This window comes from Chrysemys picta, chromosome 1 (assembly GCF_011386835.1).
Source record: "Chrysemys picta bellii isolate R12L10 chromosome 1, ASM1138683v2, whole genome shotgun sequence".
NCBI lineage: Eukaryota > Metazoa > Chordata > Testudines > Emydidae > Chrysemys > Chrysemys picta.
The window spans coordinates 54,796,709-54,815,304 of NC_088791.1; the positions used below are offsets into that span (position 1 = coordinate 54,796,709).

Below are 18,596 nucleotides of genomic sequence, written 5' to 3' on the forward strand. Positions count from 1 at the left end.
TCACTTCTGACAAGCTTGGGAGCATATCACTATGGACATAGGGTTTTGAAGATCATATCAGCAGGATACTCCATCCACTTTGCTTCCCTCCCTCCATCCAACCCCCCTTCCTTTTCTCTCTTCAGGGATTCCTTTCATAAATGCCTTTTAAAGCAGGAAATAGAGTCCCTCCTGAGCCTTAGCAGTACAGAATCAGTTGGGAATGAGATTTATTCCAGGTACTTCCTGGTTATAAAAAAGAACAGCGGGTGGAGACCCATTCTAGATCTAAAGCTCCTCAACAAGTTTGTGAAGATACAGAAGTTCAAAATGGTAACACTTGCAGCAATAATACCATCATTTGATCTAGGGGATTGGTTCTCAACCTACAAGATGCATGTTTCCATATAACGACCCACCTCTCCCACAGAAGGTCCCTATGTTTCACTCTAGGTCAAAACCATTTTCAATACAGAGTGCTTCCCTTCAGACTCTCTTTTGCTCCCAGAGTGTTTTCGAAGTTCTGTCAGTGGTAGCAGTTTACCTTCACAGAGGAGGAATCCCAGTATTCCCATACCTTGATGATTGGCTGCTAAAGGTTTGCTCCTACAGCGAGACCTAAGTGGCCCCTCAGAAGGCCACAGAACTGTTTCTCAGCCTGAGACTGCAGTTAAACATTCAGAAGTCCACCCTGGTCCCAGTCCAAAGCTTGGCATTCATAGGAATCTGCCTCAATGTGGTAGCCACCAAAGCCTTCCTCCCAACACAGAGGTTTACCACCCTATTGAATTTAGTCTTTATAGTCCAAATCAGCCCTCAGACACTGGTTAAAAACTGTCTTCAGTTGTTGGAGCTTATGGCAACTGGGACTTTTGTGATAAACCATACAACGTTGCAGATGTGCTGCAGAACAGTTTATTTGGCAGGCAAACACAGCTTGTACAAACTACTCTCAGTTCCTACTGTTCCTAGTGGAAAGACCCTCACAACATTTGCGCAGAAATCTCCTTTACTCAACCATTCCTAATGATGATGATAACATAAGAACATAAGAACGGCCGTACTGGGTCAGACCAAAGGTCCATCTAGCCCAGTATCCTGTCTACCGACAGTGGTCAATGCCAGGTGCCCCAGAGGGAGTGAACCTAACAGGTAATGATCAAGTGATCTCTCTCCTGCCAAACATCTCCACCCTCTGACAAGCAAACAGAGTCTAGGGACACCAGAGGCATCTCTTTTGGGGTGGTAACCACGTCTAGATACATTGCTCAAGGCATGTGGTCATCTCACGAGAGCATTCTGCACATCACCTTGCTGGAACTTAGAGTGGTCAGCAATGACAGTCTTCATTTTATGCCATTGATCAGGGGAAATATGTGAAGAACATGACAGACAATATGTCATGCATGTTTTATATCAGCCATCAAGGAGGAGTGAGTACCCCCAGTTCTGCTTGACAGGAGGTCTGAAATACCATTCCTTGGGGGAGGTGCCTTTCTCCTTGGTTGGACATTGGGTCTGTTGTATGCATTTCCTCCAACTCCTCTAACATCCAAGGTGTGATCAAGATAAGGAGACAAGGTCAGAGTTATTCTGGTGACCCTAACTTGGCTAAGACAGACGTGGTTTCTTACCTCGTCCAGTTGGATGCTTGTCAACCAATTACCCTTCAGGCAGTCCCTCATCTTCTCTCTCAGGATGCTGGTCAAATTTTTCACCCCATCCTCAGGGTTCTTTGCCTCAAAGCATGGATGATTGATGTCTCCTGGGGTTAGAAACAACGTGTTCCGAGGAAAAAAGAAGAGTATTTTTACGTAGTAGGAAGAAGTCTCCCCATAATACTTAGCTACAAAAGTGAATGAGATTCAGTCACCGGTGTGACCTAAGACACCTTTCATCTGCATCCTCATCACTCTACGATATACTAGATTACACCCTAGACTTGAAAAAGTCAGGGTTGTCTTTGAATTCCATTAGAGTACATTTGGCAGCCATTACAGCCTTCCATTTCCCGGTAGAGAGTTTTTCAGTGTTCGCACATCAGAAGATAGTGAGATTTCTCAAGGGGCTGGGGAATATTTTTCTATGAGTCACATGTCCTATCCCAGTTTGGGACCTCAACTTGGTGCTTAGATGCCTTATGAGACCTCCCTTTGAGCCACTGGTGACCTGTTCCCTTCTTGACTTATCTATGAAAACAGCCTTCTCGATAGCCATTACTTTTGCTCTGTGTTGGGGAGATAAAGGCTCTGATGGCATATCCCCACTTTACAGTATTTTTCAAGGACAGGTCACATTGCGACCACATCCCTAATTATTACAGATGTCCTCTGATTTCCACATTAATCAGTCTATTGATCTTCCAGTTTTCTCTCCTAAACTACACCTGTATCAGGAGAATGCATTATTACATACACTCGATGTCAGAAGGTTATTTGACTTTTAGTTGGCCAGGACTAAGCCATTTAGAAAATCTCCTAGATTGTTTGTGTCTATTGTGGACAGATCTAAGGGATCTCCAATTTCCAAGCAAATTCTCTCTAGATGGACATCTGACTGCATTACCTTTTGTTATGAGTCTCATGATCTCTAAGCTCATTCAAGAGTACTAACCCATTCAATAAGATCTTTCTACTTCAGTAGCCTTTCTTAAGAACGTTCCCATCACTGAAATACGTAGAGCCACAAAAGGGACCTCCATACTCACCTTTTCTAAACATTATGCAATAATTAATGACTTAGCTTCTGATGCTATGTTTGGCTCTACTGTATTGTCTTCAATTTTGGACTTGACTGTGAAGCACCTCCTCCCCCATCCTTAGAGGGTACTGTTCAGTAGTCACCTGAAGAGGAGCAATCATAGGGACACGACTCGAAGAAGGAGAGGTTACTCACCCTATGCAATAACTGTAGTTCTTCGAGATGTATGTCTGTATGGATGCTCCACTCTGCTATGGAGCATTCCAGTAGGAAAGGAACTGAGGGGGTCACCCACGCAGCTCTAAATAGCCATGTTGCAGAGCACAAGACAGAGTAGAGTGTATGTTGGGCCGAACAGGCACTGCTACCTAAAATCTCCAATCAAAGGCTCATGGAACACATGTGCACCTGAAGTGAAACATCCTTAGGGACACACATCTCAAAAAATTAGTTACTGCATGGGGTGAGTAACCTCTCCTTTGGGGTTTGTTTAGAATTTAATGAAACCATAGAGAGAGATACTAGATTAGGTGCTAAAATACAATGGAGATGAGCACAGAATAAAAATCTAGATAGATAGGGACGGACAGCACTGGATCCACCTTGAAGTCGTCTATCCATAGCTGAAGTACATCACACATGACAGCAGTGCAACCTTCGTCCATACTGCCCAACTAATCTAGCTCAATCCTGATCTACAGGAACCATCTCAAGGGATGAGAGGATAGCTTGTTCTTCATCACCATTCATTCCTCCCCAGATTGAGAGCAAGGTTGCCAGATAGATCCATTTGTGGCTTTATAAAATAGATGTTTGTTTACAGGAAGCTGGACCGAGACAACAAAAGTCATTGCACATAGTATCATTATTATGCTTGGTATTTCAAAGCAAAATCACACAAAGATTGTAAACTGTTACTGAATATTTTTGTCATAAAATATTTATTTAAAAGAGACCATGTGATTTTTAACAGAAATATACACACAAATGCTGTATTGTTAGAGATTAGCCATCTGGACTTCATAATCCAGCAGGTAAACAAATGGCCCAGGATCTGTGGCAGCTCTCAGGTTATTATTGATCATAACAACATTAACATTTCTGGAGGTATCTCTTTGCTTCATCACATTTCAAAGTCTCTGCTCATTTTGTTTTCACATGTTTAAATATTTATTTTGACCTTTTGCCTCCTGGTATAGCCTCCTGGCTTGCTGGACCATCCAAACCAAAATATACCGATGTGATCTTAATGGCCTCACTGATTATATAAACATGCTGAATAAACAGTTCACACAGAATGAAAGACCGAGTCCTTAGTAATATTGTGGTGACTTTTATCCATTTTAAATTGTCCATACAGGTAGAAGCTGCTTTGTGATGTACCAGCTGGTTTTCAAGATCTCTCACCTTAAATCATTGCCTGCATCTAAATTTGTGGTGATCATTCACATAAAAACAAAAATGCATTATCTCTTTTATTTGTAGGTGCTGCTGGAGTATCACCTGGTCTTCTTGGCTTATTGCTGCCTGCCATTGGTGTCCTTGCCTACTTAGAATTCTGAATGTCTCTGGATTTATCTTGTCCTCAGCCCAGTGTAAAGGACACCCTTCAAACCTGTGAGGACTACTATTCTTTTTGACTCCTGGCACCATCTTAAGCCAAATAAATTACACTTTAAAAAATTACCCTACTGATTTACTATGAACTTTAAGAGGATTGAGGCATCCAGGAACTCCTCCATCAAGCGAATCTACTTTTGAAAGGATAAGAAATGATTTTTAACTTGTTCCGATATGCCTTATAAAACACTTATGCTGATTTGTGACAGTTGCATGATTTGGTCCAATGGGGCAAGTTACAGTGTTAAAATCCAATAACATAGGCTGTACAGTGAAAGTAAAATCACCATACATAGGTGCTTTAACTTGAATAACAAATTGTGAAATATAATAGAGATTGAAATGTTGATTGTGTGTGGTAAATGTAAGAGTAATTATGTCTGTCTGTACTATCCTATATGTTTTGTGTACTGCATATTTTTGAATGGCCCTACCATCATTTATGAGATTTCAGGTTTTTAGGGATACAGTCAAAGCAAAAACATTGAATTCATTTTTAGAGCTTTTTTTCTTGAAGCAATTGAATATACTTTGGGAGCATTTGAGCATACTGGGTTCCATTACAAGGAATTTTTATTTTAGATGCATTTGGGAGTTTAATTTTGAATACTAACAGCAAAATTGAATTATAAGGATTTTCCAGTCCTTTACTTCCTATAACACAACATTTAAAAAAAAATGCTCCTCAAACAAATTGTGATTTTCTTAATTAGTAATAGATTATTTCAATTTTATCATGCAAAGAACATCAGTGGCAGCATATACAGCTTGATACCATTTCTTTTACTCTGTTCAGGAGTTATTGTTTAAATAATTCAGTCATCGCTGATTTTAAGTGTGAAATTCTGGCTTTTATACAAGCAGTATAATTGCCCCTCCTCCCTCAAGATATTGGAACAGCATGTTAAAAATTTGAAAATGGAGGCCAGTATAGGATCAGCCACTGGAACATCAAACAATAGAATGTTTAAGTTGTGTTTTAAAATATTTATAATAATAAGCTAAAACATGTACAGTAAAATGGCAAAAAGAAAGCACAGTAACAAAAAATTATTCTGATTACTTTTTTATGCTGCAGATTCAAGTTTTTATTTTTCTTTAGTGAAGCCCTGCAGTTGGAAGAATATGCTTTTTTTCCCCCCAATAACTCGATATTATTCTATTATTCCTAGTGCTGTAAATAAGAGTTTAAAAGTTCTTAGACTATTTCCCTGTCTGATATAATGCTGAAAGTTATGAAGATGTTAAATGAAAGGCAGATCCCAGCTGGTCTGATTCTAAATGTCAACTATGGCTTTTGCAAAAATGGAAGTCTAATAGGAGATAGAGAATGTTTTTGCTCTGACTGTGTCTACACTGTTTCAGTGGTTTTTTTAAAGTTGTTAAAGAAGTGCATATTTCTTTCTTTTTCCATGGTGTGCTGAGAACTTAGTCTGAGTGTGAATGTTGAAGAAAAACGGTGATATTGAATCAGCTGGCTCAAGTAATAGTGCAATGTCTGATGCTTCAAGAATTATAAGCTTTGAATCATATTTTATTAGCACAACCTTGCTAGCTATTTAGAGATAGAGTTTATCTTTTTAGAACGGATACTGTAGAGGTCCATAATAATACTATTTACATGAAGCAAGAATAGGCCTATTAATACTTTACACCCCTTTCTTTAATTTGTATGATTTTGTACTATATATTTACCTGTAAACGTTTAGAGTCTTCATTAAGAAATATCAATAATACTGTTTTAGTTTAATTCTTTGTTCCAAGATTAAACTTTTTTAAATAGGTGAAAGTGATAACTTCCCTATAGAGGAATGTCAAAAGTTATAAGAGCTCTCCTGAATTTCATAAACTGTATAGTTATTTGAAAGAAAAATGAGCTGTTTTCATGCGTAACAGAAACTAATACTCTGAAAGCCTTCTGTACAAAAGAGTGTTTTATTTTGTTTTGGTTTTTATGCAGTATGACTCATTTTTATATAATGTACAACCACAACTAAATCTTTTGCCAAATGCATGATTGCCTTTTGCTTTTCTAATGTGTGATATAAGGAGCAAAACTGTTTAATTTTTGGATGAAAACGATCTGGAAGGTAAAACCACTTTTTTTTTTTTTAAATCTGTAACACAGATGAGCTAGATTACAACATCTCACATACTGATCTGGTAATTCCAGATTTTTATTGTTTTACACAACTGTGTAAACTGGGACCTTCAGTTTCAAACTGTTGTCAACAAAACTAACTAATGTATCATCTGCTTTAAAACACAAGGTTCATAATTAAAGTTTAGATAGACACATTTGTTGTTTCTTTATACTTCAGGAAACTTGATATTAATATTACTTAATACTGATGAATTTTGAATTTGTTTTAGTTACTCTTTATCTTATTTTTTTTAATTTAGTAGAGCAGGACCATGCTTTGTCCTTTTTAAGAATGAAAAATAAATTATAATTAAATAAATGTATTAATGTTACTCAAGATGTAAAAGCTGTCTTTTGAATTTAACAGGAGATTTAAAAACCCAGCGGCTCTTTATTGGTTTGCTTAGGGGAAAATGGTGTGAAGAAACACCATTTTCACAGCTTTAATAACAGAAAGATTCTATTGTGAAATATTTTTGGAGCATCACCAAAGGGTTAACCAAGAAGAACAGCTGTGATCAGTAATGTTTCCCATTCCAACTGATTTATTACCAAGAGATCCATTTTCTAAAGCTGATCAAAAGGAGCCAAGTTTGGCACTGATGTACACCTTGTGCAATCCCATTGATTTCAAGAGGCAGTATCAGATGTAAGGGCTTCATCTGGTGAGATGCTAAGTGCCTCTTGAGAGGCAAATTCAGCATCTCAATGGGTTTGAATTAATCTCACTAAATGTGACAATAGGAAAAGTAGCACCTCTGTTAATGAAACTGGCGGTCATCTTGCAAATTTTTGTTCCTTTTTCGGTTCTTGCAACTGCTGGGAGCTCTGCACTTCCAACAAAGAAAGTAGGAGTCTGTCAGAGAAGAGTGTTCTTAACCTTTGTACAGTGAAATAGAAAATAATCTCCAGTCGATCCAGTGTGAAATATGAACGGATCACTAATACAGTAATTATTTCTTTGTGAAATAATGAGCAAAGGAATATCCATATTGTCAGCCTGATGGTATACACCAAGACAAGATCAAAGATACTGGGAACAGGAGGCTTCCATTGCTCTTGTTTGGCAAGTACTGTAATTTTTGTCCTGATTTTTCTTGGTTCTCCAGACTTCTGGGCTTGTGGCAATAGACAAGGAAAACCTTCATACTCTTATAGTGTTGAAAGTCTGTGACTCAAGATCTGATGTTTCTAGCTTGATTGTGTCATGTCTTATTTCTTATTGGAAGTATCATTAAAATAACAACACCAGGTATTACACAGATGTTTCAACGAAGCTTTTGAAAGTTCCAAATATTTTATTTTTAATTCTGATTTGGAATTTCTGTTTCAACTCACTGTAAAAACTCTGATTAAGGAGATTTTTCTGTAACTATGTAAGGAAGGAGTAAAAAATACTGCAGTTTTCAGCAGTTGTGTATCCTATAACCTACATTTCACCTTTCATATAGGTCTTTCAGTGGAACTACTCTACCTGTGCTAGGCTATCAAAACCACAACAGAACCTTCCATTCAGGGCCAGCTCTGGCTTTTTTGCCGCCCCAAGCAAAAAAAATAAATAAAAAAAATCGGGGCATCCAGAACGGCAAAGCAGGAAAAAAAACCAACCTGCGGGGCGGCCGGAGCCAGGGTGCAGGGGGACTCCCTGCGCTGCAGACGTGCCCTGGCTAGCGGGGGGGAGGGGAAGGGAGCAGGGGGAGAGAGAGAAAGGGAGCGGCCAGAGCTTCACTGGGGCGCTCACCATGCGGCCCCGACCACCGCACCGCCTGCCGGGAGGGTTCCACACCACTCTGGTTGGCGGGGAGGGAAGGACGCGGGCTGCCTTGCTGGGCTTGCTACAGACCTGGCACCGGCTGGGGCAGACGGAGCGCACAGCCCGCTCCCAGCAGGGCGCTCCCCTCCTCCATGCCGCCGCCCCCTACAGGGTGGCCGGACCAGCGAACAAAACAAAAATAAAAACAAAAAAAGCGGCCGTGCCACCTTAGGATTGGGCGGAATGCCGCCCCATAGAATCTGCCGCCCCAAGCACGAGCTTGTTTGGCTGGTGCCTGGAGCCGGCCCTGCTTCCATTTTATTCAGACAGCAGGAATAACTAACACAAACTGCCTGGTCACCTCCCTCAGATTATTTCTCCAGTGATGCTTGAGTCCTCTTTTCTTTCTCTGCTGGTACTTCCCCAGCTGTGTCATACAGCATTTCTTTTCATTTTTCAAGAATACATAGGAAAAAGGGAATCACAAAAAGGGCCATGACTTACATAGACAAAACATGAAAATCTAAAAATACCTTCCATATTTCAGTTAGAAAGGGTGCCATTTTTTTCTATTCAATGTATGCTTTTTTATTTTTGTTTTTATTTCCCTGTATCCAGTCTAATCAAGCCTGGCCTGAAGGATGTCTTGAAAATCCCTTGAAAACGTCTACCCTACTTCAAGTGGTGATGACTCTGGTCCCTTTTTTGGATAATATGGTGTGACTGACAAACCCTGGAGATGATGCCAATCCCTTCCCCCAGACACTACCTAAGAGACACTCCTATTTAGCAACTCCTATTGAGTGATTGTACGCAAGCTTCACTGAACTGGGGAAAAACAGACACCTGTCTTCTCCACTCTTTGATCTGCAATGTTGCTAACACATCTCTTGACCAGCTACATGTTACAGCCTAGTTTTCAGAAGATTCAGTTAGTGTTTAAGGCCCACTGGTAATATTCATTTTAACTCTTTTTAAAATATGTTACTTATAGAGCTGGGCCAAAAATGGAACCATTGATTCCAAGCCTTCACAACTTAGAGGTTCCAATAACATGGTACCCAAGGCCAAACCAAACCCAACACTGATTTTGTCCAGTTACAGTTTGTAAAATACACCTTTTACAATATATGTGTATTGAATTCTACAGCTAAAGGGATCGTGACAGGGCTTGTTATTTTTATAGGTTAATTTTTTTCTAACTTTTGTTACTAAAAATCCCATTAGAAGATTAAAACTCCTATCTGTCTCATTAAGCTTTCTCCTTCCACCTCCTGTTCCCATTGATTTGCTATTGAATGTTGTTCAAGAGGACTGAGCATGGCTTAAGAGTACCTCCTCAGACGTCACTATACGTTACCCTGGCTGAGAAATAGCAGAGAAGAGAATAAGGAATCAAACATTCCCCAGCACCACAGCTGGCTGATAGCTCAGCCATGAAGCACCCACTACAGCTGAAAACAACCCCCTATCTACAGGTACTCTGAGGATTGGCGTTAACATTGCTTCCTGCAATCAATCCTCCACTTCCCTCCCCATCTAACACATAATATTTGGAAGGGAGGGGCTCTGACTGAGCCTCTCAGCCCCAAGATGCAGCTATTGCAGAGTTATTAGAAAGCCAGTGGTAGCCTCCACAGGACTGGGATGGGCGGAGACCGTATTCACAGAAGCCCAGTGAGCTCATTTGCATGTACTTCTTACCCACTTCTAGGACTCCACCAAGGAGAGGCTGAGCAGACACTCCTTGTCCCACCATTTTGACCTAGCTATGCCTAGTTTATTCACACTGGTGCAGAGCTCCTCTCCACTTTGCCTCCAGGCTTCATTTGTTTGCGTCTGCTAATTTTTTTAAATTTTTTTATTTGACAACTGAACACCTTGACTATGCTTATTACTGAAATTCTCTAACAAATAGTATTTGTACTTATAGGGAGACTTTAAATTATCTCTGTGATGGTGGCTAAATCAGCATCCCGATTACACAGATGGGAGACTGAGGCATGACACGTTGTGGCGAACCCCAGTGTCCTAACTCTGTTTCTTCCTGTAACTGTTAGGCCACATTGCCACTCTCTAATGAAAGTGCACACACTGTCTTCATGCAGGGTTGTTCCCTCAAATAATTCATTCCTGTGGCACATTTTATAGAAAGAACAAAATCCAGTACTAACAGTATAACAGATTGATATCAGATTGTTTTCCTTCCGCACTCTAAACCTGTTTCCACATTATTATGCAGGTTACAAATGTACAAAATAGGTTTCAATTTCAAAGAGATAAGCAGGATGTGTACATGCAAAGCTATTTGAAAAGGAATTTTGTTGATGCAGCAGAGCTCTTATGCTTAGTAATTAAACTACCCAGAGTTATCCTGTGTCCTTTTGTAGAAATTATGTTCATGAAATTGTGTTGACTCAACACAACGAGTTTTCTGTGCTGTCTGGGTCAGTGCAGGAAGTCAACAGTTTTCCATTATAAATCTGCATTCTTCAGTAAGAACTCCTGTATGACAGCACTGCGATAAATACAGTTCTTTATTGAACCATGTCACCTGAAGAGTAACGTGTTCCAGAGTTCTCAACATATGGTCCTCCGTGGATTGTCCTATAGCTTAAAGAAGAGGCAGAATCCAGCCAAGTACTCCATGAAGCTAGCCTTTAATCTTTGTCAAAACAGGTTATAATCCTACCGCTGGTATTTGAAATGACAAGTCACTTCCTAGAGAAAATATTCTGCTTCTCATTGGAAGAAGAGATTGTTTTCTGTTGAGCTGGCACTTTAACTGATGTATTGAATATAACACATTGAGGAAAGTGAAACTTGAGTAGCCAACCATTGGCTGAGCTCTGAAAAGAAGCTTTTTTGTCCTACCCAATATGTTCAGCATGCAATTGAACATTCCCACAATGACCTGCCTTCTAAAGGAAGGACTTGTAAAGCCCATAATGTATAGCTCTTCGATATATGCCATTCACGTCATCACTCCCAAAGCTGCTGTATGATACTATGGTTAATGCTGGCAAAGATACAGTGTGCTGAAGCTGAGATTATGTCTACTTTGACTTTAAACTTTAAGACCTTTTAGCAAATGTTATTGTTTGGAGCCAATCCAAACTAGTGGGAGGTGGGGGGGATGATAACATGAATACATTGTATAAGCATGTGTGAATCATGTCTGTAACTGGGCTCACCAGTGAAAGTATCTGAATGAATCTGACAAAAGCAGTAAGAGAAAAGGTAAGCTCCACATTCTGCTTTGTGGTGGTTTTTGAACACCCACTTTAAGCTTTGCGGCACTGACTACTGGAGCCAAGAGCAACATAGAAATTGGCTGCACCTTGCCGTGCTCGGCCAAAGTTTCCATCATTCAAGTTGGGGCACAGTGGTTTCTGCTTTACTGCAGATGGTGGTGATAATTCACAACAGAGTGCAACAGAAGTGAGGAAAGAACACTTTTTATAACCAGTCATGGAGTGAGCATCTTTAATTGTTCCACTCATTAGGCTGCCTCAGCCAAACACATGCTTAATAAAGCAAAATCTAAAATTGTAGAGATTGTTTCTCTTTCAATACGTACATAAGTGTAAGTGTAATAATCTTCTCTTTCAGGCGTAATGATGCCAAAATGTATCTTTTCTACTTCAAATAGCATTTTATGCTGTATCATTAGCTTTGACGTGATATTTTTAATCAGTAAATTGACTGGATTAAATTAGTCATTCCTTCATCAACGTAGAAGTAGAGAGGTTATTCTGCCTCTGTATTTGGCATTGCTGCTGGAATACTGCATCCAGTTTGGTATCCACAATTCAAGAGGATGCTGGTAAATTGGAGAGGGTTCAGAGAGGAGCCACTAGAACAATTAAAGGATTAGAAAACATGCCTTATAGTGATAGAATCAAAGCGCTCAACCTATTTAGCTTAACAAAGAGAAGGTTAAGGAGTGACTTGATTACAGCCTTTAAACATCTTCATGAGGAACAAATATTTAATAAAGGGCTCTTCAATCTAGCAGAGAAAGCTATAACACAATCCAGTGGCTGGAAATTGAAGCTAGATAAATTCAGACTGGAAATAAGATATACATTTTTAACAGTGAGGGTAAATAACCATTGAAACAATTTACCAAAACTCATGATAGATTCTCCATGACTGACAATTTTTACGATCTGCTCTAAGAATTAGTTTGGGGAAGTTCTATGGCCTGTGTTATACAGGAAGTCAGACGAGATGATCACAGCTGTCCCTTCTGGCCTTGGAATCTATGAATTTATTAAATAAAAAAAACATGGTTTCCCAGAAGATGTGAACTTGGCCAACATGTATTATTTTGTTACTTAACTGGTTTCAGAATATCAATGCTCATCAATTCTACTGTTAAGAATGGGATAACCTCACCACTTCTGGCCAGCATTCTACTCCTGTTCTCAGGCCTCGGGCTAAAATAAACTAAAAGAAGGTATTTCCTGTGTCCAAAATATGTAACTTTTTTCCTGAAAGAAAAATGAAACTGGTGAACTCAGACAAAGGAGGCGGTAAACATTCCAGCAAATAACTTTGTTTCTGGTCAATCTCAATTGCAAAGCAGTTGAGGACACAGGCTAAGGAAGAGCTTCAGTGTAAAGCATCTCAAGAGATTCTGCAAGCAATTAAGCCTCACAGAAAGTGCTGATTAAATAAAACAGTGAAAATGGAAACACTTTTACTTGTCTCAAGCACCCACATAGATTTCCTTCAAAAATGTTTGATGCAATGAGGGTCAAGAGCACATTTCTGCTTAGGAAAAAAAACTGCAAAAGATGTTTTCTATCTTGCATCTAAAATTGAAAAATAGATTAAAGTGCTTCAGCATCAGAATCATGGATGTTCTAGAAGGATCTGAAATAACATGGGCTTAAAGTTAAATGCTGTGCTGGAGTGGGGACTCCTGCATGATTTCTATTTAAAGTTAATAACAGAACTGACGGCCAGGATGACTGTATTTAAGTGTACATGATAGGACAGCAAAAACAAAACAAAAAACAACACAAAACACTTAATAATGGGTGTGCCAATAGATATGTACCTAACTGTGGAACAGGGGCATTTCTTAACAGTGGGATTTTCAGAAGACTCAGGGTTGGCCAACTCTGTCCCCAACTGAAGAGTTTTACAATTGACTTCAATTATAGAATTAAGCTAAAGTTTTGAAAATCCCACCTTTCAATAATACTTTGTTTCTAAATTTGGGGCAATATATTGAAGATCTGATCATTTCAGAAAGGGTCTTTAATGAAGTTAAATGAGTTCCTGATAAAAACAGCTAAACAATTTCCCCCTCTAGAAATCTGGAGGACTTGATTGAAGATAGTGGACTTGTAAACACCAGCAGGAAAATTCATCTGAGAGAGAGAGAATATTTCTCTTACTTGTGTATCACGCTGCCTACTCATCAACTGACATATTAGTGAATAGACCAGGGGTTCTCAAACTGGTCATGGGGATCCCTCAAGGGGTCGTGAGGTTATTACATGGGGGGGTCACGAGCTGTCAGCCTCCACCCCAAGCCCCACTTTGCTTCCAGCATTTATAATAGTAATTGATTACAGTCTTTAAACATTTAATATAAATATAAAACAGTGTTTAATTTATAAGGGCAGGGTCACACTCAGAGACTTGCTGTGTGAAAGGGGTCACCAGTACAAAAATTTGAGAACCGCTGGAATAGACTGTGCTATGGGCAGAATTGTTTTCTCCAGTAATTCATCTGTGTACAATGAATTGTACCAAATAAACCTAATTATTCTACCATATGGACAATAAACAGATTATTGCCACAGGAACACTGTGGTTTAGAAAGTCTTAGATTAAACACTAGTGAAAGTGAGGGAGAGAAGCAGCACAAGTGAAATAGAAAACCCTGGGGGAGATCTACTTCTCAGGGGATAATTAATTTACACTATCACAGGGCAGAAGAAACTCAGAGCACCATAACTGAATGTGTTAAAAAAGGAATTGATGTCACTGGAAGAAAAACAAACAGAAAAGGAAGCTGATAATTTATAAAGATAATATAAAAATCAAAGAAGAGATTAACATCTTAGAAATTAACTAACTAGAAATGTGTGAATAATTGCACATAAACTCCAGTAATAATGCCTTATATCAGAGGTGATGACACCCACAGAGGATTAACTTTAGCAATGCAAAACTAAAAGGAAACAAAATTCCATTCATGATATTAAAAAAATGCTACTGGACCAACCATGCAAAAAATCCCCTGAGAAAGAAAGCATAGTTGTCACATTTTATATACAACTTTGCAGCCCAGAGAGTCCCACTTAAGAACTGCAATACATCGTCATCTGAATAAAATTCCCCTGTTATGTTTATTTCAGGAGAATGTTGCTCTTTCTTCCAGATTAAGGAACACTCTTCCTGAGCTGTTTCACAAAGCAACCATTCTTTCTGCATTTAAATCCCTCCTCTATACCCACTCCTCCTGCAGTGCTAACAAGAAAGCAGTCAGCTACTTACCTATTTATTTATTTATCTTATGAGTGAATTGCTCATTAATGTACAAGCACAGGAGTGGTGTACAGACACTGGAATTGCAGCTGGAAATTTGTGGGTGGGGGGACAGTACAAACGGGTCAAATTGTGGATGGAGCTTGGGGGATGGGGGATGTAATGTATGTAACTTTAAAAATGTACAAATAACATAAGAAGAGCTGTGCCTGATCACTTTGCTTGGACATTCTATTACTTTCCCCACCATTCCTCATGTCTTTGGCTTTATAAATTGTGTGCTCTTTGGGCCAGGTAGATGGAATACGCCTTGCATAATTTTGGCACTACCGCAATCTTAGATAGCACTGTCAGAAAAGTACTGGAGGACATGCAAGAGATTGCAAAATGGGGAAGCAGCTGGCGCTAGTGGTTTCCTTATAGCAGTGTATAAAGCTTACAAATTCAACTGGCTCTAATATCAAACAAAGTGTATATAGAATCATTAGCCAGTAACAAATTATCAGCCATTATGTATAATGCTAATGTGATGAATTTGGAGCTGTTCTGTAACGATTTAGAATATTGTGAGTTGATCTGGCTATTTAGGTGTGTTCTGTATGACTCTTTTGGTTTCACTCAACAGGTGTCTGGAGAAACAGGCAGGAAGGAAAAGAATGGCTCAAAACAGCCACCTCTCAGCAGTTGTTAAGGGACAGTGCCAGAACTATTAGCTTTGATTTCACTTCCAACTCAAGCAAACTTCCAACTCAAGCACAACTGATTTGGATCAGGAAAGGTCAAAGCCTGGGAACACAGAAGAACAATAGCGGGGTTATAAGGGACCATCTTTTGAGAGAGAGGCAGTAATTGTTCAGGGAAAACAGACTGGCACAAAGGGACTCGCTAGCAGTCTCTAAAGAAGTTAGGCATGCCTAGGTTACCATCCCCTTTACATACGAGAGACACGCACATAGACTATTGTTTTAAATCCTTTTTTCTCTAATGCTTTGTTCCTACTTCTAAAACAAACAGTTCTTTCAAGGAGGCTGTCCGGTTATGGTATGCCACTGGCAGACTCCCAAAGGAAGAAATTTCAGGTCCCCAAACTCAACCAGAGCTTCAGGGGAAGCACAATTGTTACAAAGGGTACAACAGCTCAAGGCCCAGTGTAAGAGTGGGAGAATTACAAAATTCTCTGGCAGGAGTAAAGGCACAAAGCCTAAGGCTTGAGGAGGGAGTAGCTTAGAGACACCAGAAAGGGGACAGAGGAGGTTCAACCAGCCTGGACCCATGACATAGCGTATGCCGGAAAGATGGAAGACACAAAGTAGAGTGTGATAGCTACCACTCATTGCTCTACTGAATGCAGGTCTAAGAAATACAGTCAAAAAACTTGAACAGGTGCTTCTTAAAAACAGTAATATTGACCAAGTGGGAGTTGTAAAAGTAGATATGGATATCAGCTATTGTTTAGCTACTATACGAGTATAATTTTATCACCAGGTGCAGGAAGACCCTTTTGATTGGATCAGGTGGGTTCATTTGTGAGATGCAATGATTAAAATGAGATTTAGAGCTAAATATTTGTAATTAACTAACTCAAGCAATTTAAACTTCATTAATCCTATCAGTATGTATTCACTGAAATAAATACAAGCAGTTTAATTGTGTATGGGCACCTGTGATAAATGAAGGGGGTGGGGGAGGATAGCTCCCTTTTATGGACACCCAGCCAGCCAGTAGCTATAAAATCCGTCTTAATAGCTGTTCTCTAATCGCTCTACCTGTAAAGGATTAAAAAGTCTCACTGCTATGCATAGGTAAAAGGAAGTTAGTGGGCACCTGGCCAAAAGCACCAATGAGAAGGCTAGAACTTTTTAAAATTGAAAAATGGCTCAAAACAGCCACCTCCCCTTTTGTCTGTCTGTGGTTGTTCTCCCGGAGAGAGGGGACAGGGCAGAGCTATGCTACAAGAAGCTTGGGGCCAGGTATGAAAAATCCTCAGTATCATACCTAGAAACTACTTATTTGAACCCCGGGCATGTAAGTAGATCAGGAAATGTCTAGGAAGCAGCAATTAGGTTTATCTCTTTTTATTTCTTTATGGCTTGTGGACTCCTGTGTGCTAACCCCAAAGTGCTTTTGTTTTGCTTGTAACCTTTAAGCTGGACCTCGAGAAAGCTATACTTGATGCTTAATCCTTGTAGTTCTTTTTTTTTAAATCTAGCAAAAGCCTAAGCTCCCAGATGTATTTTCTTGGGTTTTTTTAATTAATAAAAATTTACCTTTTTTAAGAACAGAATTGGATTTTTGTGTCTTAAGAGGTTTGTGCATATGTTTAATTAGCTGGTGGTAACAGCTGATTTCTTTTCTTTTCTTCCTCAGCTCTTCCCCGGAGGCGTCGGGGGTGAAAGGGCTTGAGGGTACCCCACAGGAAGGAATTCCCAAGTGCACCTTCCTGGGTTCTCAAAGGGGTTCTGCATTTGGGTGGTAGCATTATCTACCAGTCCAAGGCCAGAGGAAAGCTGTAACCTTGGGAGTTGAATACCAGCCTGGAGTGGCAAATATTAATTTTTAGAGTCCTTGTGGGCCCCCAACTTCTGCACTCAGAGTGCCCAAGTGGGGAATCAGCCTTGACAGCACCCATCAATAGTATCCATATCTCTGCTTCATTTTAATATTTCTTTGGAGCTCCTTCTAAACATGGTTTATTCAAACAAAAATAGTTACGTGATAGGGGTAACTGGATTAATGGGAAAAGGAGATTTTTATACATGCACAGAGCCCAATTAACTTAAACTGAACTCCACAAAGGCCCTCCTGAGGGGCTTTCAACAACTCTGTGTTCTGAGTAAAGCTGGTCAGGAATTTTTCAACCTAATATTTTTTGTCAGAAAATGTTGACTTGTTGAAACCTTCTCAGCTCCAGGATGGAAGAAGAGAGAGAATTGCCTTCTGGTTAGGTCACTCACCTGGGCTATGGAAAAACCCAGATTCAAATCCCTGCTCTTCCCAACTCAGAGCAGGACTTGAACTTGGTTATGCTTCTTGCCAGAGGAGTGATTCAGCCCCTAGATTATTAGCTAGCCTAAGCATACACTCTCTCTTACACCTCCTTCCCCTTCCCCCAAATATTTTGAAAGGTCACATTTTTGTTCCAATATGGAACGAAACCAAATTTAAAAACCTCGATTAGTTTTTCCATGAAATGGAATCCTTGTTTTATGCCCACCCCAAATTCTGATTCTCTTTGCTAATGAAATCCTCCATCTGTTTGCAGACTTGCATCTTTGTTTTTACTAGATAAGATATAAATCCTACTGCAGTGCACAGAGAAAATTGGCATCTGAGTAAAGTACACCTGTAGTTCTTGATTAGACTATTTGGACCATATTTTGCTCCTGTGTGTGCTTCCTTTTGAAAGAGTTAGGCAGAGCAGTCAAATAATAGTTACACTGTTAATGGAGTTACTCCAGCTTTTCACTGGTGTAGCAGAATTTAGCTAGTGCAAGTGTGCGCAGTTTAGGTACACACAGCCCCGTCTTCATGTGACTTTATAGCTTTTAATCTCTGTTTTGAACTTTTCTCCCTGTCATTATAGGATGTGTCCATTAATCATTCTTTACTGTGTGTATTCAATGATCAATTAAAATTAATTAATACATGTAAAATTAAAATGTTTGTGGTATTTAAAAAAGAAATTTCTGAATTGTGAATATTTAATGTTGTGTCTATTAAATATGAAGAAGAATTTTCTGAAGGGAAGTATTTAAACCAAGCTTTTGTAGTATCCCAGACAAAACTACACGGGATTGTTTCAGGGGGCAAGACAAAGATGCCACATTTATTATGATAACACAATTTGATTTATGACCAATAACTAATAACTACTACCTAATACCTACATCC

At 39.4% G+C, this 18,596-nt stretch overlaps 1 protein-coding gene across 4 annotated transcripts in view; it reads left to right on the forward strand.

Moving 5' to 3' along the window:
- The window catches only part of CNTN1 (contactin 1), a 447,411-nt gene extending 440,814 nt beyond the window's left edge, over positions 1 to 6,597 (forward strand). For all 4 annotated transcript variants that reach the window (XM_008162506.4, XM_065557068.1, XM_065557061.1 and 1 more), the window contains one exon: positions 4,165 to 6,597. In XM_008162506.4, the coding sequence (XP_008160728.3) occupies positions 4,165 to 4,241 (77 nt within the window). In that variant the 3' untranslated portion in view covers positions 4,242 to 6,597. The remainder of the gene's footprint in view (positions 1 to 4,164) is intronic.
- The last annotated feature ends 11,999 nt before the right edge of the window (positions 6,598 to 18,596 follow it).